Source organism: Montipora capricornis, chromosome 5 (genome assembly GCF_036669925.1).
Source record: "Montipora capricornis isolate CH-2021 chromosome 5, ASM3666992v2, whole genome shotgun sequence".
Classification (NCBI taxonomy): Eukaryota; Metazoa; Cnidaria; class Anthozoa; order Scleractinia; family Acroporidae; genus Montipora; species Montipora capricornis.
In genome coordinates this window covers 25153284-25178283 of record NC_090887.1, presented here as the reverse complement: position 1 = coordinate 25178283, position 25000 = coordinate 25153284, and the positions used below count along the sequence as shown (strand labels likewise).

Sequence of the window (25000 nt, the reverse complement as noted above, 5' to 3'; positions counted from 1 at the left end):
CAAGCAATCTGGGTCAGAACTCCTTAAGTTAAAAGCAAATTTTCAACTGACCTTTCTGGAATATGGTCAGTTGAAACAACTCCATGATCCAAATGCTGCTTATCCTGGCGACACTCTGGCTTGTTGTACTTCATGTAATCTTCGATTATACTAGTAATCTCATCATCATCATCATCCAGGAATTGTGAATAGGTGTTGGTGGCATGTGACATTTTGATTGACTGAGTAAGTGATCTGAATCTTGGATATGCATTGTGTCCACTGAAAATTGAAAACAAAGGTGGCACCTAGTATCAACAACACTAACAAATGCCATGTGAATAAAAGCCAACCTTGCTGCATTAACAGCCAGAGCTTCATGTCTTTCTTCCTTGTACAAACAGAAAATGAGACTAGCACAGATTGCCAGGGAGGCCTCAAAAATATAACAACCTCCCTACCTCCCATGATGACCTTTACGTGCAGGTCATCAATAACATTATTGCCAAAACAAATAAGGATAGAGAATAATGCTTCTTTAATTCTGCTACTTATGCCCTCTCCTAGAAAAAAATATCAATATGTCCTTAAGCTTGAGATAAACATCTTGCAAGCATCCATCTAGAGTGCCTTTCTTTCATATTAGAAATAGTTATTACTTCAATGCATGATCACAATCTAAATAATAAATGACAGATAAGTTATCAAAAGACTGTTACAAATTACTGGCAAAAATAATTGAGGATGACAGTGTAAATCACAACAAGTTCTCATGCCGACACTACAAGATCCAGTGGTGATCTGACAAACTTTTGTATTTATTTACCTTGATTTTTTCAGTTCCTCCAGATAATACTCAGGATTAGCTCCAGGCTGAACATGTTTATCAGCTGTTAAGTTATCTGAGTCAAGGTAATGAAGAAATCTTAAAAATGATTTTCTGTTCCCCTTCTCTTGATTTTCCTTTCTCTGAGTTTGTTTTTGACTGTCAGGAATGCCTTCACAAGCCTCCTTATCCTACCAAAACAAGGACATCAGATAAAAACAGTGATCCAATAAATAAGCTACAATAAGGGCCCACAGATGGATTTTTTGCGCATTGCTAAGGAATTGAAATGTTACTTCCGGTGACTAGACGTCATCATGTCGTGAGCTGACCAGAAAACCCACTCACAAGCAAAAATCACCGCACAAACTGTTGTTTGCATCTAAGGTTTTTCCTCGCCCTTCCTCGCGCTCGTTCTCAGATCAACTGCGCATGCGTAACCGAACTGACTTCCAGTTTGAGACTAAGCTAAATTTCCGGCGGTCTTTAAATTGAATTAATTTTTTTATATGGCATGTTTCATCCCCAAATACAGAATATAGCTAAGCATTGATTTTTTCCAACCATCTGTTTTCAAAATGTTATGGGTATTTCAGTATCATTTATCTTTTTAAAAAGAACATTTCTCAAACTAAAAAGAAAAGCATGCTTGGCTGGATGCAAAAACGAATACAAATTATCAAACCACTGATTAAATACCCAAATTGTGTAGTACGTAGACATAAATTAGATTTTTCTTTTATTGGTCACGTGACCATGGGCATGACATGATGACATCATATTTAGGGTTATTGGCCTGCAAAAGTTGGAAACTGACCAAAATGATGCCAAATTCTCTCAAATTACTTAACCACTACATCCTTAGCAACACACACCAAAAAAACATGTCAGTAGGCCCTTAAGATTCAACCTAAAATACTGTAAATGCTAGAATTAGCACCCAGCTTCAAATTATTGTTCCACTTCAAAAAAGCACCCCTCCTAAAGGAAAATATTAAATAAGCACTCCCCTTCCAATAAGTGCTCCCCCCAATCTTCCCAACAGAAAACGAATACATGTATGGTACTGAATGTCACAGGATTTACGTACATGGCACTTTTGATGAATGACATGTAACAGTACATTCAGCAGAGACGTTCTATGAACCATATTACAGTTTTATTTTATTACCATGTTGCATATCGGATTCAATTCAAATAAAGACTTACATGTATATGAGTGTATATGTATATATGAGTTACGTGTATATTGAGGCTCACCACTGAAAAACGATTTACGTGCCCACCTTTGGCCCTTCAAATAAACACCCCCTTCTCACCTTTGAAAATTAAATAAGCGCCTCTGGTACTAATTCAAGCATTTAGGTAGTTGCAAAAAGCAACATAAAGCACCGTGTTGTGTCTGATTTGGGGTTAAATGAGATCTCAATGATCTTCTATTTTCAGTAACCTCCTTCCCTCCCTCCTCCCAATTATCAAACAACTAACATGGCCATTGGCCATTGTGAATTTTTGTTATATTGCCCACATTCCACATGAAATCTGGGAATTATTAAAACCGGCTCACACTGGTGGATTAGGCTTGTTTTTACAATTGAAAATGAAAGACTCACCTCTTTACCAAATTCAAGAACAGAATTTGTCAAATTTCCCAAAGTTCTAAGTTTAAGGCCTGCTTCATATACATCTTGTTTTTTAAGGTGGCTCTCCCCATTTCCATGGTTACAGAGATCATCACTTGGAGTAAAAAGAAGAATGGCACCCTTTCGGGTGACAAATGTTCTTGGAAGAAATAGCTGTCCATCATCCAAAACATAACTGCTACTTGACTTGGCTGACTTGGAGCGAAAATATGTTTGGTTGATCGACTGAGGAAGCAGAGGTGCTATGGGGAACTGGAGAAACACAAAGAATCAATGGAAAATAATATGAATTTACTATTATATTGCTTTAATTCTTTCCCTCCTGAGAGCGAGACTGACAGACAATTCCACTTGTAAATGGGGACCGCGTTGGGGTGAATGGGTTGACCCAATGACTCCTAGAAGTGAGACTTAATATAAAAATTACAACACTCCTACAATTCACAATAATACATGCACATTACAATTAAAACATCATTGAACTGTGTAAGTCCTGACGATGGTGCAATGTCAATGAATGTGCAATGAAACCACATCCAGTAAAGTCGAACAAGGCAGGTTCTGGTGTCCGTAAATGTTGCAATAATAATGAACGGTGTTTCAAAATGTAAAGTACATCGTCGTGCAATGTGTGCTCTCAATCATGTGTGCTCTCAATCATGTCTTACATTCTCTGCAGATGATAAGCAAGTGAGAGAAGCTGACATGATAGTTTAGAATTTTACTTTGTAGGAAATCTCGATAACTATACGAAGGAAATTTTTTTGGATTTATTGTGAGCAGCGTTCAAAACAGAGAGAGGCGAAAAGACTTGCATTTGGATTCAAACAAAAACAATCAACTATGGTAGCGAAAGAAAAAGAGCAGTCTGCTCCTTACCTTTTGGTCGAAATAATCTTCACACTCCACATCACCTTCCCAACTAGCTACACCACGGGCTAGAGGCGAAAACATCGAGATGAGCCTTTAAATAAGGGTCTGAATTTGATCAACATCGTTGCAGACCGGCGTGCATCACGCCATCTTTGATCCCTTTTCGACTACAACCACCTCAAATAGTTGGGGGTTCCCATGCCAATATGGTAATTTCAACAAAGACCCAGCTGGTTCTCTATGACGTCTGTTTTCCCCCACCGTAGGGTACTGTCAATCGAAAAGCAAGTTTTCGTTCACTCTTACTGAAAAAAATTACCTTTCTAACTCCTTATAAGTCGAAATTTGGTTTTATCAAACGTGTTGATAAAGGTCGAATTACCAGCGTTAGCCCTTCGTCAGAGCGAGGCTAAGGCTCGAAACGTCAGCTTTCCAAATCGTTTACGGTGGTAATTCGACCTTTATCAACACGTTTGATAAAACCAAATTTTCCTGTTTCACTCTCCCATCGTCAACTTTTAAGCCCGCACCTGATGACTTTGATGGTGTTGCGTTCGATTGATCGTATTCCGGAATAAGAATACATGGAATATAAGTTAGAAATCCTTCGTTTTTACGGAGATTCATATTAAAATTGTCAAACATCCGCTAAAATGCTATTTTAAACATATTTTTATTATCCTTGCTGCTTCGAAACGCGCCAAACATACCGTTTTAATCATCACTCCACGTATTCTTATTCCGGAATAGGGTCAATCGAACGCACCCTAAGAAAACCGTTGTTATGTTATACAAAACACGCCGTTAAGTATTTGGGTTCATCATTTACTTACATTTATTTAATGCTTTCATTTAAAATACAAAGGAGCAAAATAGAAACGTTCTTGATCGACTTTCAGCCTGAGGAATGTTCTTGATACGTTCTTAAAATTTTGATTAATCTCAGCCTCAACATTCTAATAAAATAAGGTTCTTACGAAAAAAAAAAGGGAGTGTATCACTCTTAGGAGGGAAACTACGATTCCATTGGACAGTTCAGTTCCGGTTGATTTTTTATTTTTTCGGTTCAAAAAATTAATAGACCATTTTCGAAATATCAAATATTGAGCTTGATAGTGAGGCAGAGAGGACAAAAACAAAAACACGTTGGAATGAATGTGAAAAAGATTTACAAATCATCCACTTTCCTTTGTCTTTGTCCTCTAAACCTCTCTCTAAGCTGAATTTAAATATTTCGATAAGGCGTTTTTAAAGGCCCGCGTTGACCCAACAGGCATTGTGCCGTGGAGTAATATACCCCATTAAAAGCTGAAATTCATCAGTCCCACAATCAGACCACTGTGATAAGCAATAGGAATTTTTCAATATAAAAGCAAACGGTCGAAAAGCTTGTCGATTGAAGGTGGGCCTTAAATGGATACGGCAACGAACAATCTCGTCTCCAGAGTCCGCTTTCTTTTGGTCAGCACCAAGAACACGGACTCTGGCAACTTCCAACGCAGGAAGTTCGCAAAATCACGGACCTCCGTCTCGTCTACGCACGCTCAGAAATTTGAAACAACGGCGGTTGTCAACGGTTACAAAAATGGACCTTCACTACGACTGCGCAAAAATTGGAAGTGGCCAGAGTCCGTGTTCGTGGTGCTCAAAAGAAAAGCGGCCTCAGGGGACGAGATTGGGCAACGAAGATTCGTCTAGTAACTGAAGCTGGCTCGTTGCTAATGATCGCCTGATGTGAAGGAATCGGCAATCCAGGATCCATTTCGGTGGAACCCGTGAGTCTGGAATCCGAAATGCGGGAACCACTATTCGGAATCCGGAAGAAAAAAAAATAGCCACGCATTGCGTACGTGTGGTAGTGCAGTAACACAGCGCTGTATAATTGTCAACTGAGCTGCGTTTTGTCTTCTAGGAGATTCAAGTTATCTTGGCGTAATATGTAGCTCTAATAGTACACGATATTGTTTTGGTACTGTATATCATTACAGTGCCATGGTATATGTGTTAGGTAAATGGCGTCCTGAGAAGACATGTGCTTAGTAGTAAAATACTAAATCCCAGAAAGATTGAAGAAAAGAAAAGGGAATCGAGAAACATTGGTTCGAGGCTGACATGTTGATCATTTTCAACTTTTTTTTCACCACAAGTTTGAGCGCGCACTCTGAGCGTCTGATAGCGTTCAATGAAGTGAAGTCCTGTCGGGCGGGGTTCGTATTTGGATGGGTGACCTCAAAATACAGGAATTGCGATCAGAAACACAGGACCGAAAATTATATTTTAACGCTCAAAAATGCGAACTAAGCGAGGTCCAGATTTTGTTAGCCTGCTTTATGCAAAACAAATATTGATGCAAAAGTAAATAAATATTGATACAGTTTTTAGGAAGAGAAAAAGTTTTCAGGAAGTGTCGATCAAGAATAAAATACTTTGCCATGAGCAACAAAATGTGCGACAAGAAAACAACTTAAAAGTTGAACCGAGAATATAAAATGTTACCATGAGCGAAAAACATTTTGGGATGGGCAATTTTTGCTACGTTCAATTTTTCTATTGTAATTTCGGCTGCACAAGTAAATCGTAAAATCGAAAGTGACATCGAATTCAGTGGGCGCCGTGATCAAGTTACCTTGCATGTTTACTCGCGAAACAAAGGATACATCTGTGTCGCAATGATGGCAAAACACCGAGTTTTTGTTTTTGTTAGTTTGTTTTTTTTTCTTTCAAGTGTTATAAAGATTGACAAGACATGTGCGAATTCAACACAAAGATCACAATAGCCCATCTCTTGAGGTTGACCATTGTTTCCGCAAAGTCAAAAATTCACTCTCCTAGACGAGGTTATTTATCACCAGGTAATTCCATCGTTTTGGAAATAGCAGCTGCTTTATTATTCATCAGCGTCACAAATTCATGCCGATTTCGGAGCTCATTTTGTTGAAACTCCAGCTCGCTTGCGGCAGACCTGTTTATGTTCGTGAGTTATGCACGCGCTACGGGCCCATTTACCACCACGAACTTACAATCACTGACTCACTCTTACAAACCCGGTGACATAGTGTGTAGTGCATTTATAAAGTGCACTACCACAACAATCGTTTGTAAGCGGCTATATTCAGCTACAGCATTCACAACAGTCTTTGCTCTGATTGCTAAGGTAGATTCCTGTTGTCAAATGGTAATCACGTTTATCTTACCGCTCTTACTTGCTCTGCTCATTGGGGGAAGTGGCGAAACAAATCACATAAATTAACAACTATTCACCGAAGTGGAGGTGGCTAGTGGTGGATGACATCCGCACTAGACAACGACACTGAGGTGAATAGTTGTTTTAGTACTAAAACAGAGAGATAACTTTACTAGGGATTTTAGGACACCAATTTTATGCCCGAATATGGACAAAGATTAGATCGACGGGAAAATGCACGAGCTACGTTACATCCAAATAAGGAAATTTCAAACTAAAAAAATTCAGCTGTGAACCAGGGTTAAACGCTTCAAGGCCATGAGGAAGTTACATAGTGTACCAATAAGGTATAGGAGCAAATGAGATACTAAAGTACATCAAATAAGAAGAGCAGTTTATCATAGTCTTGCATTTCAAAGTACCCCCGTGAACGGCGTACAGTTACAACTAATAGAGGACTGCTTTTATTGTTCAAAAAATAAGTTTCCAAGAGGTTTGTGGTGATTTTAACAAATTACAGTTTTATTGCAAGACGAATACATAATGACAACTAAAGCATTGCTATAAGCTTTACAAACCAAGTTTAATATCCTTTATTCTTGATCATATATTACAATCTCATTTAAAAGGAAACTACTCATCAAAACGCTTCCCCTTGAAAATCATGTTGAGTACCCTCCGATATAATAATAATAATATAAAACACGAAAGCTGATTAGACAACACTCAGCCCGAACAGATTTCACTAGACATCATCTTTAATCCTATAGACTACAAACACGTGAATAATCCGACGCAATTAATTCCCTCCAAAAGGTCAAAAACACGGACACACGCCAAATCTGAAACAAAAATGCTCGCTTTACTTACTGGTCTTCGGTCAGATCGCGGAAAAATTAATTAGGACCCTTCCTTTTTAAGGCATTACATCTTAACGTCTAATAAAATTACCCTTCCATGCAGCTTTTAGATGATAAAAATCAGTAAAATGGTTTTGTCATTCTTACTTTACCACTGGTAATTGTCTCACATGCGAAGAGACTGACCACTTTCATAAATGGCGACCACTTTTACATTCTCTTGAATGTCTTTATGTTAATTAGACCTACTGCCCTCATTTTGAAAAAAACTTTTTTTTTTACATTTGCTCGTCGTAGCGAGGCTACAAAGGTTTATTAGCATTTTAAAAGAGAATGTTTTATTTGGCCGTCATTAAGAAAGAGGTCAATAACCTTACACAACTTGAAGGGTCAACAAACTGAAAGTTTTTGGCTTTGAAATTTTGTCATAAGGGTTATCCATAACTTTTGTCTCAATCAGTGACCCTATTTTTACGGTGGCCCACAACTGTCACGACAAACTCATTTTCATCACGGCAAAATCATTTTCGCCATCATTTTATCACGTGACTCGACCGACGTCATGTAAGCTCGCGACGTGCTGTGGGAGCCTATCCAACAAGGCGGTAAGTCGACGGTACTGTTTAAAAAATGTTTTGTGCAAATTGTGGATTTACGCTCCCAGACGGAGCGAACTCCTGCGTCCAGTGTGGAAAAGGTATGTTTTCATTCACTTACAAGTGCACATCATACAACAGAACTATTTCTCCTGCCTACAGCATTATTAATGAGAAAATGAATTGCAGTCGGAAAAATGTTATGATTCGAACTAAATCTGCGTAATTCTCTCTTATTTTATAAGTTTTAATTGTTTGTGTTGGAGACCCAATTTTAGCTATAGTATGATGAACAGGAATATTGCAGTCGTAGGCTTATGACGGAAAATTCCAAGAAACCAGTAGGTTGATGTACTCAGTTAGTAATCAACACAAAGCGTGGCCGTTGATTGACAGTTGTGCTCCCTCATTCCCTTATCGTTGCTGTCACTGATATACAGAAAATGTTAGGAATATTTTCAGGTCACATTCCGAGTTCACTATTCTGAAATAAAAACAAGTCAAAAGTAGCCAATATTACAATAATATCTTGGGAAAACGGAAACTTGCCGTAGTATTAACCTAGAAATTGAAATATGTAGGCTTAAGGCTTCTGGGATTTTCTTGTGCGAAAGGCTAGATGGACATCAAGCCACATTGCAGTGTTCCAGATAAGAGTCGGGTCTCGGGTCAATAACCCGGCAAAGAAAGCTTCCTGACCCGACAGATAAAATGTAAATGTTTAGTTAAATATTACAACAAAATTAAAAAACGAAAGACGGACGTTTCTTGGCTAAGTACATTGTTTAACTCTGAAAGCGACGAACGATTTAACAATCTTCCCTGTAGCTCATTGAATGTAAACAAGAAATTTGACACAAGGTGATCACGTGCATCTTTGTGGTTGCCTAGCACGTGATCAATTTCTTCCTTTTGACAGAACTTCCCCTTGATTCATAGAAGTCAGAGACTGCAGAAGGTTTAATGTTTTTACGATAGAATGTCATTAATAGTCCGCTGAGAATTCAAAATTCAGAGTTGTATACAAAAACTTTTTTTCCTTCATCTGTCTTTTGGCTTGTCTTTTACTGTTAAAGGGGCTAGGTCACGCAAGTTTAGGCAATTTCAGCACTGATCGAATGATCATAGAATTAACTAAAAAATCAAAATAACTGCCCAAAACTATAGAAGAACTCTAACAAAACACAGGGAAGCCAAGAAGGGACATGGATGGACAAAACTGGAGAGGATTGAAGTGGATTGAATATGGGTAAATTTGAAAAACGTTGGCCCACCTTTTTTCAAATTTATATCAATATATATCAAAATGTCATCTACAAAGCTGGAAAATCATTCTCAGTTGTTATGTGGCGGTGATTTTGCAAATGAAAGACTCTTGCTTTGCCAATTTGACGTTTAGAGCTAATAATTAACAAAATAAAACAAAATTACCTAAAATAGAGTGACCTAGCCCCTTTAACTCGCGGCTTTTGCGTTACATTTTGGTGCACAAGTAAAGCAAAAAAATTTTTGACCTGGTATCAGCTTAGACTGAAACGAAGAGGAATTATGAAGCGGAAACAACACGTTCAGTCCTTCCTTAGTGAGTGGAATAAACGTTTGCAAGACATGCGTTACATTCAGGTAAACTTCCGTCGGAGCAATTTGTAGTTGGTTTTTTGCGGACTTGTCCCGGACGTTAGTGTTACATTGCTTGTTTTTGAAATCCGATCTGCAGAAATGTAAGCTATTGGAAATATAATATCGGTGAGCTTTAGACCCTTTGTGTGTACTGTTTTCAGAGACAACGCGTCAAGCCAGAACCGTGAGAGAATAAATAACTTTAAAATTACATCAAGCGTGTCATTAATTGTCGCGAGATCCGTTGCCGACAAAAGTGGCGAACCTGCCAGGACGATACGAAAAAGGATTTACCAGTTCACCTTATCCTTGGTGCCAGCGAGTACGCGCTAGTCAAAACCGAGACCATTCCCAAAATTGGCAGACCCGGAGAACCCATCGCAGAATGGACGCGCTTTGGGTGGACTATCTTGTCACCCGGAAGTAAACCAAATCTCACCAACATGTTCCTAACACAGAACCTCAGCAGACTTGACGTTCTCGGATTACAAGACCATTTGGTTGGCGATCAAGACCTCGTTTACGAAGAGTTTAAGGAGCAACTCCTAAGGGACCCAGAAGGATGGTACGAGAGTGGCTTACTCTGGAAGGGCAACCATCCACCTCTTCCCAACAATAAGCCAGGAAGTCTGAAACGCCTGGTGAACCACGTAAAGAAACTGGAGAAGCAACCAGGGATGAAATCATCCGAGATCAACTAGCCCAAGGAATAGTCGAGCGTGCCGAAGGCGAACCAGAAGGCAAGGAATTCTACGTCTCACACAAACCAGTGGTGCGAGAGACGGCGGAGAGCACAAAAACCCGCATTGTTTATGATGCTTCTGCAAGAGCCTACCAGAAGGCGCAACCCCTCAATGAGGGTGGTGGGGAGTACAAGCAATTCGTCAGTAATCTGAGTCCGAAAAATCCAAGAAGTACATTCAATGGCGCCACATGGGTTCAAAGGAAAACCCTGCCGATCTGGGCAGACGAGGAGGAAAAGCAGGAGAATGTGTGAATCTGTGGTTTCAAGGACCGTCCTGGTTACCACACCCAGAGAATTGGCCGTCCGACATCGTTACTAGCCCAAGCAATGAAACTCAAGCTGAGGCAAAAGTAATCAAGGAAGTTCTCGCAGTTCGAATTTGTTCGTGGATAAGACGGTTTATCCAAAACTGCAAGTTGAAACGTCAGCAAAAGATCAGCGGTCCTCTCTACACTGCGGAAACAAACCGTCAGATAGAGTTCTTGGTGCGAGACAGTCAAGTCAGATGCCTGAATACAGCCAGTTTTGAAGAAGATCAGTTACCATTAAACCTTCAGAAGAACGAAGACGGTTTATATGAATGCAGGGGCCGCATTCAAGGAGATTATCCCATCTACTTACCCGTAAGTGCCCTGTTCACCAAGAAGCTGGTCATGCACGTGCACACCCAAACCTTGCGCGGAGGAGTCGGCATGACAATGGCGAAGGTTCGAGAGAAGTATTGGGTGCCACGGTTACGATGTTTGACAAAGCAAGTGATTAGGAGCTGTCATGGCTGCAAATGGTTTCAAGTGGCGGCACTCCCAAATCCACCAACAGGCACCTTGCCGAAGGAAAGAACAGCTGGATCAGTACCATTCAAGTGCAATGGAGTGGATTTTGCTGGACCAATTAAATACCTCAGCAAGACCAAAAAGGAAATGGAGGCTTACATCCTTCTTTATGCCTGTAGTCTCACCCGAGAGGTCTACCTGGACCTGTTACCGAGCCAGAGCACTGACGAATTCCTAAGCAGCTTAAAACGATTTATAGCAAGAAGAGGGCGCCCCAAGAAGATCTTTTCAGACAGTGGCAGCAGCGAAGTGGAAGAGGAACGTTGTGAAAGACGAAAGGTTGAACGACTTCCTCGCCAGACAAGAAATAACTTGGCAGTTCAACTTTAGCCGAGCCCCATGCTGGGAAGAGGAGGGGGAGGGGGGGGGGGGGGGGTGCAATTTGAGAGACTGATCGGTGTAGTGAAGCCGAGTCTGTACAAGTCCATAGGTAATGGGAACCTCAGATGGCACGAACTTGAAGAGGTCATCTCAGATGTGGAGAGAATTACTAATGACAGGCCCCTCGATTATGTGGAGGACAACGTCCAAATGCCGACCCCAAGCGTTATGCTCTTCGGCCAACCAAATCAAGTTCCAGAGGAAGACCCGAGTAGCATAGAGGATGACAGCCTCAGGAAACGAGCCAAGTACCTGCGATGGTGTAAAGAGGTGCTGTGGTTGTGAGGGATAGTGAGAGCAGCGCGACTGAGAGCTGGAAAATCCTTTCTGGAACGACCACTTCAACATCTCTATCCACTTGCGCTGTCCTGTGACAGAAACACCCAAGAGAGGACTGCAAGATTGGATGCTCGAGCTCCAGAGTTCCAACTTAGTCTTCATAAGCGCCAAATTGGGGGAGAATGTCTCGGACGTTAGCGTTACACTGCGTGATTTTGAAAACCGAACTGCCGAACCCCAAGACTTGAAATGTAAGCTATTGGAAATATAATCTCGGTGAACTTTAGACCCTTTTTGTACACTGTATGAGAGGAGAGTTTTCAGAGACAACGTGTCAAGCCAGAACCGTGGGAGAATAAATAACCTTAAAATTACATCAAGCGTGCGATTATTTGTCGCGAGACCCGTTCACAACAGACTATTTAACTGTAAGAAGAAACGAATGAGTTTTACTCAACAGTGGTTTTGTTATCTTCGAACTAAAGTTATGATCACAGCTCAAAAATTAAAAGACCTCAAAACGGGACAGGACATTACAAAATGATTGTACTAGAACATGTGTTTTAACAGGTGAATGTCTCAGCCGACCTTACGCCCTTCTCTCACTCCCAAAGGGCCCCTGATAGCGCGCCGTCTGGGTGACCCCTACAATGGGGCCTGGTTCGAATAAGGAGGTTTTTTTTACTTTAGAGCGCTATCAAGAAGAGCTTGGGAAGGATTTTACATGGATCACGTTGTTCCCCTGCACTCTTACTGATTTTAAAATGTCAGAAGAAGGAAGGAAGTAACTGCTGATGTTCAAGAGTCTGAAGAGCAGTTGTGGGACATGAGCTGTGACCTTCCTGATGTCTGTTATAGACCTGATGATCCACCAAAACCAAATAAGGATGGGGAATCAGATGTGAACATGGAAGAGAAACACTTGGAGCCGGTTAAACATCAAAAAGAAGATGACTTCCAAATAGCGCAAGCACTCTAAGCTAGTCTTGATGATGGTCTTGATATTGTTACACAGGGAAACCATGAAGCAGTTTCAGGAAAAGAGACTTTGGACAAATCAGTAATTTTCAGTGACCATACATCAGTTATCCAAGACCTTGAGCAGCATGCCATTTCTACAGAGCGGTTTTTTCCTTGTGGTGAGGAGGGGAGTGCTAGTCCAGCGATTTATTGCCTTGTGGCAACGGAAGAGAAAGAGGACGTCTCCTGTCTTGGAAAGGAAGGAATTGATAGTGGTGCACTGGTAAGAGAACCTTTTGCAGACATCTCAGATATAGGGAAGACCTTGTTTCCTGGAGGAGCCCCTGTTGATTCCACCCTCTACGTTCGAAATGAAACCTTCAAAACAGCGGGTGAAATAGTCGCCGCAAGCTTCGCCCCAAAATGGGCCACCTCCCAACTTCCTTAGCCCTGTGGTATTCGATACATTGATAAACTTGAACATGGACGTAAGGGATCTTTCTCCAGACAAACATCTTACAGGGGAAGAAAGACAAATACTTGATACCATTAAACTAACCTGCGATCAGGCTCTATTTTAGTTTCGCGTGTTGTGGAGTTGGCGAAACGAAAAATAGAGCCTGACCAAATTCCTCTTCGAAATTCCTTCCGCCTACTTTTTTTGATTGATTGACATGTCCTTCATCGGCCAATCAAATTTACTTCCATTACACCAATACACGCGTGGACGGCAGATTCACGCAATTTTGTTTTGACCAGAGTTAATTACCGTGGGAGGAATATTGTAAACGAATTCGAAAGTTACCGTTGGCTTTAATTTGAGAAAAACACATTTAAAGCATGGGGAATGTTTTCGACGACTATATTGCGGCAAAGGCCGGTGTAATTCTCCCTCCGAACTTCACTGAATATGCAATCTTTTAAGCTTGACATCTTAATTTGTAATTGAGATAACCTAGCATTTTGTCGTTGGACGGTTTGGCAATAGATTTTTAAAGAAAAAAAAAGAGAAATACATTATTCCTTTAACGTGTTTGCCCATGAAGGTTTCTTTGGTGATTTTTTCGGGTAATATCTTCAGTTGCAGTGTATTTCTAGAATTGCGCGCAGTAAAATCATGATAAGTTTGGCTGTTAATTTTTTGATGGAGTACGGACAGTAAGATGGACTCGCAAAGTTTATTTTATTGTTGTACAATTGATCTCTCTGGAAACATGCCATTTTAGTTTCTGGAGTGCGAGTTTAAAGTTAAATCAACTGGAAATATTATGAAGTGTGCAAACAAACCGTGTCATGTACAGTAAATAAATAAAGCGCGCCGTTTGATACACAGATATTCAAAACATGCATTCGTGTAACTTGCGATTTTATCAGCATCTCCTCCTGTTGATATATATGTCCCTTGTCTCATCCAGGAAACCAATATGCATCGGCTTTCATTGCCATTTGAAACTGAGAACCAGCTATTTAGCTTTCAAAACATCAGGGAAGTTTGTGCCAAAGTACTTTCAACCCCATGGCCACAGAGCTCGACAACGGAATCGCTAATTTCACTCGTTCCAGAGATTCAAACCCGATTCTGGACAAGTTATGAGATGTTTCAGATGGCATATCTCCATTTATACAAATAAAATCAAGTTGCACCGTCCACGGCATTGTAAGAACAAAAGGGAGCAAATTTTTTCGTACAATTATGGCGGATTAGTCTCGAGGACTTCGCGAGAGCTCCGCGCAATCACGATGGCATTTTCACTTCCGGCGTTTCAACAGCCAATCAGATCACGAGTTTGGTCGGCCAAAATTTGGCCGACCGTCCGGAATTCTTGAGAGACTTTTGGTCAGGCCCAATTTTAGCGAACGACGACATAAGAGAACATATGGGCGAAGCTAAACATGGGCCTGATCGCAGGTTACCATTAAACAAGATGTCACTAAACACCGTGACTACATAAGAGAGCATGGTTACACCGGTATCATCAGTGAAGAACGTACCAATGACATCCTTGGGTCAATCGTGGTTAGCCATTGGAATAAAATAGTTCTTTGTCTGGAAGAGTTCAAGGAAGGAATGAGTCTTTATAGACTTGCAAGTATCCTTTCCCACAGTCCAGCAGCCTGCAAAACATTGTTTGTGAAGGGTCTTATTGATGATGTTAATGCCAACTATCTAACAGGAGTACTTCACTCTCAGTACTCTCTAGAAGGTTGGTCAAAACGACTCGTTTAAGAGACGATTATCAACCAATTCCAAGATTTTCTTCTCAGCTTAGAGGATGACAACATCATAAGCTACTCTGCCCCTGTGGCCTGGAATTACGATGAAGATAGCCAGCCCCAGGACACGGCAGAGACCTTTTCTGGAAAAATGCTTCACTCACCTGACCTTACAGCTTCAGGGGTAATAGGCTGGGTGACTGGTCAGCGACACAGGGAAATAAATGGCCAAAAAGTAAAGATCACGGTCAAGTTCGATCATGAGGGTACAATCCGAATTCCTGATCACACTATATGCTTTTCCTATGTTGGCGCCCGCTGGATGGAAATCACTATTCCAACAGAACACGTCCTTCCTCGTGAAGAATTTAGACACATCTTCATGCTAGCATATTGTAAGGGCCAAGCTTTTGCAAAGCCGTAAAACTGGTTCTTGATGGTTTCTGAAGTATCGTTCGCATTTTTGTTACTTAAGGTCCATTCTCTGACTGTTTGAGAAGTATGATTAAACCAAGAGTAAATTCATAGTCAATTCTTCAACTAGAAAACTTGTTTCGTTCCATGTATTTCAGCACCTGAATCTTCATAATCATAAGTAGACATGGCATTCTTAAATTTGATAGTGAAGAATTTCACCAAACAGCTTTTAGTAATGGAACATGGTTACAGAAGAACGATCCCACATCTTCAGTTGCTGTGTTAACATTTTATAATTTCATAGCCGATGGGTTGATACCGTTGAGTATCACCAGCCATGTGAGACCAGTGATACCTTGAACAAATTTGTAAACTGCATAAGGATTTATTGGTAATTAAAGCGACAGGTCTACGACGTGACTTAGGAAGCCGCTCTTAAAGCCACCATTGAAGTATTACTTCAAAACCTCCTCTTCATCGAAGCTTGCTTCCAATTCAGCCTCAGAATCTGATGAAATCTCTTGGTTTCCAACACCTTGCGCTGTAAATGAACAAGAAATTCGTTATTGGCTGAACACTCTACTCCTTTGTGTATCCACGCACGTTGGTTTGAGAATTTGCCAGGAAAAAAAGTCAAATGTGCATTGTGTGCACTTGTAAGTGAATGAAAACATACCTTTTCCACACTGGACGCAGAAGTTCGCTCCGTCTGGGAGCGTAAACCCACAATTTGCACAAAAAAGTTTTAACAGTACCGTCCACTCACCGCCACGTTGGATAGGCTCCCACAGCACCTTGCGAGCTAACATGACGTCAATCGAGTCACGTGATAAAAATGATATTGCCGTGGTGAAAATGATTTTGCCGTGATCAAATTGATACTGCTGTGGTCAAAGTGATGTTACCGTGGTCAAAATGATATTGTTGTGATCAAATTGATATTGCCGTGGTCAAAATGATTTTGCCGTGACAGTTGAGGGCCACCGTACTATCTAAATTTTCCATGACTTTCACAAATGCCAGTGTAAAAACTTTTTACCAGTTTTAGAAGAAGTAGTGTATTGAAAATAACTCACTTCAGAATTCCAATCGGTGAACCAAAACGTGTTTCAGCAAATTATATCACACCTGGGGGTGGGGGAGGGAAGTTGTGGCCGATTACATCCGTCTCACGGAAAATGGTGATTACGGCTTTCAAAAGTTGAAAGAACCGAGTATCATTCTAATGAGTTTTGTATCTCAACTAAAATGTCCTCATAAAAGGGTGTAAACACCGCCATATTATGACCGACCACGCGCGCAAACCGGTTTGTGACCTCTGAAAGCTCTGTGTTCACACTTGTCAACCCCTGCGCGACGCCTGAGGGTGTATACGGTCCGTTTTCCTGGTGTAGTCGACTCGTTATTCTCGTTAACATGAAGTCGTACGTACGAACAGCTGCAAAAAAAAATAATTCAATGCCAAGATGGTTTATTCAGTATAGTTAAATGACAGTCTTGCGATAGCTTTACGTCAACCACGTTTTCAAGAACAAACAAGTTAAACTTGTATTGGAGAGAAAGTTACGAGAAAAGCTTGTGGCTATGTTCACTGTTTTGTTCAATGCGTTTGACGAAGGAAAACGCTTCCAACCGCACTCATAAGTTACTCCTTTTTTCAGTTCTTGTACTCTTATTGACCTTAAATTCTAGGATCTTTCACCTCGCCTGCAGAGCAGGGGTTTTTAGTGTACGAAACACGTGCCGTTTTTATACTAGAGACACAACCGGCGTCTAGTGTAAAGACGGGACGAACTATATAAGACGCATAATCCGTCTGGGACGAACTTGGGCAAACATTTTTTATATGTCTGTTAAATTCGTCTGGTCTGGCATAAAGACGGGCACAAGACGCACAACGCGTCTGGGCGAGCTATCCAGTTTACTGCGTCTACGCAGACGTACTAAAGTGGAAGGTTTGTCGAGACGAATCAAGCGTCATGTGCCCCGTCTTTATGCCAGGCGAAATTAACAGACGCAGAAAAAAAGTTTGCCCAAGTTCGTCCCAGACGAATCGTCTAGTACAAAAAAACGGCCTTGGTTATCAATCTCTTGGCAAGTCATGTCGGCTACCTTAAACCTTTTAAGGACGGTGCCTACTAATTCAAAGGTATTTTTGCCCCGGTTTATGATTATGCAGGAAATGTAGATCTTTACAAGTGTCATTGAAATCCAAAAAGAAAATTGGGGGTAACCACGCATTTTTCCAAGATAATTCATGAATAACATTTGTAAAAAGCTTTAAAATACAAAGCAACGTATCTCGCTCTTTCTCAAATTGATGCTTAACGTCAAATACTTACAAAATGGCATTAGTCAAGAATTCCTGTTCGAAACCTAAAATATGCGATTCATGCCTCGTTGCTTACTACATAAACTGAACACAAATCTCTTACCAACCGAGTTCGCGGGCTGTACTGTAAGTTACGGCCCACGCTTTTTTCCTTAGATTCATGGCCCATGCAAGCGCGAAACGCGCTGGCCATAAATCTAAGGGGGAAAACAAGGGTCCATAATTTAGAGCACGGACCGAGAAAACGGGGGGTTAGTAAGATATTTATTATACCCCTGTGAAACTAGTTTAAGTCAAGCGGAGAGTTCAACTGCCATAACTGCGGATAAATCTTCTTGACTTTTAAGATAGTTCCTTGCAAGATTCAAACAGTTTTACAAGCTTATGTAACAGAAAAGACATGAAAAACTTGCTGCAGAATGTCTTATCTAAATTTCAAATTTAGCAGGCCGTACTGTATAATACGGCCCGCTAATTAGTTAATCGCAACGCGCGTACTATGTGAGAGATATAATAAAATTTGTTACCTCAAGCAAAGTGACGCAGTCAATCAAAGTGCTATACATGGTTTTCCAATCCTCTGTAAACATTTTGTTGAAATTTAGGGCGCGTTCGATTGACCGTATTCCGGAATAGGAATAGGAACAATTGTCAAACACCCGCTAAAATGCTATTTCAAACATATCTTTATAATTCTTGTTGCTTCAAAACGCCAAACATACAGTTTTAAATCATCACTCCACGTATTCTTATTCCGGAATAGGGTCAATCGAACGCACCCTTAATCTCTCATGGGCCAAAATCCACAGAATCGGCCTTCGTTCGTAAAGACATCACAGTGATTTCAATACTCACTTATTAATTTGTAAACTGTGTTATCAGGGGATGAAATTCCTTCAACTTGTCCTTTCAGCGTCTCTTTTTGTTGTGGTGTAAGTTGACTTAATCCTCTTTCTTCCAAGAGCTTTTCCGTTTCTTTTACCATTTGCTCGTACACACCAAGAAGACTAGAAGAAAAATCCCTTTAAAACAAAGATTTTTACTCGTTTTAGTGAGCATCCAAACTTCCATGACGGCACACCAAAATTCGCAATATCATGATTTAAAGCCTAAGTCAATCTTGGAGTTTGTTTCGCCATTTTGTTCCGATACGAGTTGCACGAAGAATTGCATAGCTTAATATACAAAAGATACACCCTTTCTTTTTTGGAACGCAATTGGTGAGAGAAGTAAAATGTGGTTACACCGAAGTAACTATTATTACACTTTCCGCTACGCTTTTCGCAATGCTGCAACTTATGTCGTACATGGTTATCAGCCAATCAAAAAATATTCCTTTGACCTCGTGATGAAAAAGAGCAAGCCGCATAAGGTGCAAGAAACGGTGCCCAGTATAACAACTGCCGAGGGATTTGACCCGAAACGAAAGAATTTTGCCTAACAAAAAAAAAAAACGCGAACCGAGGCGCGAGGGAATTTGGATGGGATAACAGCGCTTTGAGTCATTTAGGGGTTCTGGGGTTCGTTTCTTGGAAGTCCGAATAACTTCAATTTTCGGGCCCGAAACTGCCTTCCGCTTGCTTAAATAAGCTGGTCTTTTAACATGTTTTCAAGATCACAAAAAGCAAAATGATAGTGAAGTTTGTTGACTTAAACTATTTCCTTTCTTAAGATAGAGGGAATATTGACACCCGAAAAAGGCCCGAAAAGTTTGGGGACTTTCGAGAGACGGGCCCTTAATCTGTTTGTGGAGTTTCAGTTCCAAGGTCCGGAAGTGCCTCGATAGATTTTGACTAAGTAAAAAGACAGCGTGGGGTCAAAAGACAAGTTTAAAAAAATCGGTTGCTCTAACATCACAACCGTAACAGAGTATTACATTCAAGGAAAAAAAACTATACTACGTGCAGACAAATATTTGTAACAAGCAGTCTTTTGAAGAGGGAGGGCAAATCTGGTATGCAGGAATTCGGACGAGCGAGTACCAAAAAGCACGGCCTGGAATTTCCAGTTATGCAGGAAAGCGAGCTACACAAGCTTAAACTACATATGTTACCCGTTGAAAAACCAAAAAAATATACTGAATCCATTTAAAGAGGCACTGTCAGAGCATTCGCACCGATTTCTGGACACAGCTCCATCGCATTGAAATCGTTTCGACATCATTGTTTTTCTCAATTTTAAGTGAACATAGAACATGAGATTAGCCAAAAGCAAATTTTCACCGACTTAGTGCAAGTTACAACAAAACTTGAAAACGTTACCCAAATGTTTTCAAGTTCGCAAACAACTTTTCTTGGCTGTCAGACGCCAAAAATAGCTTAACGTTGTAAAAGAATTGGTTTGCGTATCATTTCGCGGCATCAACTAACCCGAAATCGACCCTTGGAACTTTAATGTCGCATTAAAAATAGCCTGACAATGTCCCTTGAACACCCGCACAGTCAGAGGCGCTAATAATTTATTGGGAAAACTGTACATCAAATATTTCACTCAAATCAAATCAAACATTGATTTTTGAGGAGAGGGGGAAACCGGAGTATCCGGGAAAAAGACTTCGGGAGAAGAGTAGAGAATCGACAAACTCAACCGACATTACTTTTAACGCCGAGTCTGGGAATCGAACCCGGGCCACATTGGTGGAAGAAGGAATGAAGGGGTAGTTTCTAAAGAAACTGTGGTGCTGCGTCGGTGGGGAAGTAGTATACAAAAATTTGGTTTTATCAACGGAGTTGATAATGTAAATTGGGGACCGTACAGAGATTCTAAAAGCTGACGTTTTGAGCGTTAGCCCTTCGTCAGAGCAGAGTTAATAGAGCGAGTCGAGGGAATCGAGGGATTATGGGATTATGGGTTACGTGTAGTTTTTATAGTAGAGTAGGAGCTACGCTATTGGTGGTAACATGGCAACGTGAAAAATAGGAATTTATTAGTTAAATGAAAAGCGTTCGTTAATACCGTGAGGATTAAGGGTGCCGATTTGAAAGATGAATTTTTGTTTCAGATTCTTGCGACTTTCCGTCGTACCTAGATGTAGGGAAAGGCCGCAGATAGCCATGTGTTTTTGGAGTGGTTAGGCAGATTAAAATGGCGAGCGACTGGCTTAGATGCATCCTTGTCATTCTTCTCAACATCGCGAAGGTGTTCGCGGCATCGATCACCTAGTCGTCTACCTGTCTCACCAATGTATAATTTATTGCATAACGTACACGTTATACAATAAATGACATTTGCGGAGGTACATGTGAAACGATCGGCGATCTTAACAGATCGCTTAGGTCCCGATATTTTGCTAGCGTTAACAATGAAAAGACAAGTTTTGCATCGTGAGCGCGCGCATTTGAAAGTGCCGGATTGCTCATTACTATTGGTGGAAGGCGAGTGCTCTCACTACTGAGTCAGCACTGCTCCCCTGGAACCCAACTATCAAGAGATTTCACAGGTAATGCTTAATTGCGTCTTACCCTTCAGGAACGCCATCCAAGAGAATATAAAGCACTTCCTTCAGTGCAGCTAGATATGCAGCATCTGAAGCTAGTTGTTGACCTATCGTATTTAAAGTTACAAGCAGCACTGAGGCTATGAGGGTAGTGCGGCGAATACTCCATCGCATCTCAGCTAATCGAAACTCGTCCATAATCAATGTCTACGGGAAAAATAAAAAGTCTTGACTATTTGCACTTCTAAAGGCTACATCTCTAAATCTACTGAATGGTTAACATCACCTATGCAAACGTTTGCAAGTGAAAACTTTAAGTAAGACTGAATGACATTTTGAAAATGAGAAATTCTCTTAAAGGGTTGTGTTAACAAAAAAGTTCTTGGAAATACTAATGCTTAAAATAAAAGGAATCATACTCAAAATGTATCCCCCTGTACATAAAAAAACCTATCCTATTTCTTATTTGATTGAAGTTGTTTAACAAAGGGTAAGAAAGGTACTTTCGAGATAGAAAGAACGGAAAATTGGATTTCAGTTCGCCTGTTGCGCGGTGAAGTGAGGGGATTTGGGGGGTTAACTTAAATCGTTTTCAACTTAATGTTAGGGATGAAGAAAAACAATCAGTATACCTCTGGATATGGCCAGCCTGGTTCACCAAAGATTATTCCTAAGTAACCATGAGCTAAAATATCTGTAAGACTGGCATCTTGTAGCTTCTGTTTGAAGTCTGTCGTGTCGGATATCTCCTCTGAGACATCTGCCGCTGACCTGGAACCTATACCCGTTGCTACTTCGGCACCTCTTCTTAGCCACGCCTTGGTTGACATTAAGCCGGCTGCAGGATCCATGAGGAAATAAAGAACAGTCATCTAAGGCTAGGTCACCTTTAGGGTAAAAAAGTGTTCCACCCCACATGCAAACAATTGAATCCCATTTACCATGATCTCCTTTATTATACTTGGGATAATGCGCAACTTTTGGCAATATTTTCAGTCATTGCAATAAAAAAGGACAAAGATGATGATGATGATGATAATAATAATAATACTGCCTTGTAAGAGTGAAAGGGTTTCACAACTACAACAAAAGAGCCAAGCCTTGAAATTTGTAACTTCCATTTTGTAAAGAATATCACCCTTGTTATGTTGTCTATGACTGGCTGCTATGGTTAGTTTACAGTATATTTCTACCTTTTCCATTCTGTTGGAATGTACCTGGAGTAGATTGAAGATATTCTTTAAATTTGTTCCTCTCATATTCGATAGACTGCAGTAATAGATGTGGTTTTATTGTCTGAAGTTGAAAATTTGCCATGTCAACTTTCATTGTATCCATCAAACTGAACACTTCTCTGAAATACAAACATGAAGATTATTATTTCATAATCAAGAGGTAAAGATCTCTCTATAGTTCAAGAGTGCTGATGCAAAATACTTATGTCTTTGAAGAAGTAAGGAGCCTTTTAATGCTCCAAGTTTTGCCATGCCTTGTTAAAGTAAATGAAATATACACACTGATACACTCGTGTGTGTTATTATGGGGGTTAAATTAATCAAAGAAGTAGACAATGAATTCAACCTCTTACTTGAAAATCTCCACAATATTCTGGTTTTGTAGAATTTTCTTGACTTGTTCATCCCTTGCTGGAGCACAAAGCTTGCTTAAAACACCAACTACAAACTGTGCAATTCTTGATATTTCCAGAATACCATGATTTGCTTGCTGTTTTATAAGGTCCAAATCTAAAACTTCATTGATCTGTGCTCTGAGAGAGTTGTGACGTGGAAGTAGTAATGACAACATATTCTGAAATAAAACAGTAATTTAATCTTGTGATATAAAAACTAATATAAACAGAATTTCAGAAAGTGTCACAAAGTTGATCACAAGCTTTGTTCCAACTAAACAACAATATTATTATTTTATGTCACACAATAACACTCGTCCTGTTTGTTCAAAAAATGGAAAATGTTTCAAACCTTTTTGTCTGGGATTGTCATCAATCTACCTCACCAAATCACAATAGCTTATGCACATACATGTAACACTATGCATTCCCTCACAATGTTTATCACAATACATATCAGATACTAAAAATGCTGTGATTGAGGTATTTACTGTGATGTACTCTGGAGAAAGGCCCAGATGGTTTCATGTTATAGATTTAGGCTCAAATCAGTAAACAATAGATGTACATATACATAATAACAGGGCTGCCAAAAGTAGCTTGTTACAGGCAAAAATCACCACCTAATTTGTTGTCTTGGCCCGCCACGCTGCTTCACTGTCCGTTATCGAGAATGGGCTAAAGATGCTACAAATGTCTTTTTATGTGTTCACTAATAACATCAGAGCCCTACTTGGCAAAAAAAGGGATTGTCTTGGATACCTCTTTTACTTCTTCCATCAGAGATAGTGCCTGACTGAAGACTGGAGGTTCGTGGTTTAACTCTTCTTCAAGCTTATCCCAGAATGCCTTGTGAACAACATCTCTTACAACTTTCTCAAGCCTGCAATAAGAACAATATTGAAAGAAATGCTGAAACAAATCAGCTAATCCTAGTTTTAACACAGCAACAAAAATAAATAAAATAAACATACTTTTACCGCACCTTGTGTCCTTGCGTCAATTTGAGGCATTCTGGGTTAGTTTTTGAAATTTACTCCTATCAGTCATCAAAAGAGAACAAGGCTGGAGACTCAGAACCTTTGAAGCCAGTGATCACTCCATGATCAAGGACGATTTAATCTGAAAAATCAGCTTGATTCAATCACTGGGCACAAAAGTGTTCAAAAACAAATTTGAAATATCTTGAAAGAACTGTTTAATGGTGTGAAGAGCAAGCTGTTGGAAGCTTGGTGGCAATTTCATTTCTCTCCAGGGGTAGGTATCCAAGATCAAACTTCATCAATGAATCTGGAACTTTCTCTCGTCTCCACAGGCTTTTGAAGTCCAAACCCAATGGTCATGTCACATATGAATCCAAAATGCCTAAAACGCTTTTAAAAGTGGCAGGGTTCTTTGTGAAAATCTGGCTTGTTCTCTAAGCACATGGAGATTGTTTTCAGATGCTGGCTTCAGAGGTTTCAAGTCTCCTGAGCCTCGTCTTCTTTTAATGAAGCCGAAGCCTAAAGCCTTCGGAAATTATTTATTTTGGACAAAATGCTAAAGGCTCCGGAACATTATTAATGATTTTGGACAAAATGCGAGAGAAATTATTCCCTAATTTTACGAATATACCATTTGATAAGCTACTAACAAATAACATTCATAGGAAGTCATTTTGGCACTGTAGGAAAAGTTGCCATGGCAACATTGTAATTTCGCATGTAAAATCAACACTGAAATTTTGCACCAAAATTTAGGAGTAATTTGTCACCCATGTTAGCATTATGACCATTTAATCAATTTCACATCATTTAGCCAAACCCGACGACAGTAAAACTTTGCTTATAGGGAATACATTGTTTTTGTTATTGTACCCTTTGTTTCAACAGCCAATGAGGCTCTGGTTGGAACATTAATGACAGTTGGTCACGTCAACGACATCTTCGCTCTATGAAATAAAAAAAAATTAGTCTGTTTTACGCTGTCCTGATCAAATGTATCTTGAGATTTTAATCTTCTTTTGTGTCATATCGCTTCCTCTATCGACAGGCTGGTCTCAGCAGGACGAAAAATAGCCGAATATGCAAATTTACGCGTATCTCGACCAACTTCTGAGGAAGATCAACACGGAAAAATTAAAATGGCTAGATTACAGAATACCCGTCCACTTAAATTCAACCTCAAAAGGCTGCCACCGCAGTCAATATACC

General features: G+C 40.2%; 3 protein-coding genes across 3 annotated transcripts in view; 1 reads left to right on the top strand and 2 right to left on the bottom strand.

Moving 5' to 3' along the window:
- Positions 1-3509, bottom strand: part of LOC138050004 (calponin homology domain-containing protein DDB_G0272472-like) — a 21217-nt gene extending 17708 nt beyond the window's left edge. Inside the window, exons 1-4 of the mRNA XM_068896499.1 lie at positions 3328-3509; positions 2419-2700; positions 806-996; positions 52-261 (exon numbers count right to left, since the gene is read on the bottom strand). Coding sequence (XP_068752600.1) covers positions 52-261; positions 806-996; positions 2419-2700; positions 3328-3402 — 758 coding nt within the window. The 5' untranslated portion in view covers positions 3403-3509. The remainder of the gene's footprint in view (positions 1-51; positions 262-805; positions 997-2418; positions 2701-3327) is intronic.
- A 3560-nt stretch (positions 3510-7069) lies between these two features.
- The window catches only part of LOC138050003 (T-complex protein 11-like protein 1), an 18204-nt gene continuing 273 nt past the window's right edge, over positions 7070-25000 (bottom strand). The window contains exons 2-8 of the mRNA XM_068896498.1: positions 23571-23691; positions 22767-22987; positions 22396-22532; positions 21811-22016; positions 21204-21385; positions 18598-18764; positions 7070-16848 (exon numbers count right to left, since the gene is read on the bottom strand). Coding sequence (XP_068752599.1) covers positions 16628-16848; positions 18598-18764; positions 21204-21385; positions 21811-22016; positions 22396-22532; positions 22767-22987; positions 23571-23691 — 1255 coding nt within the window. The 3' untranslated portion in view covers positions 7070-16627. The remainder of the gene's footprint in view (positions 16849-18597; positions 18765-21203; positions 21386-21810; positions 22017-22395; positions 22533-22766; positions 22988-23570; positions 23692-25000) is intronic.
- LOC138048563 (uncharacterized) lies at positions 10515-11489 on the top strand. The gene has a single exon (XM_068894740.1). The coding sequence runs from the start codon at positions 10515-10517 to the stop codon at positions 11487-11489; it is 975 nt and encodes a 324-aa protein (XP_068750841.1).

Excerpts from the sequence above, each read along its gene's own strand:
- LOC138048563 (XM_068894740.1), top strand. The coding sequence starts at position 10,515 with ATGGGTTCAAAGGAAAACCCTGCCGATCTGGGCAGACGAGGAGGAAAA.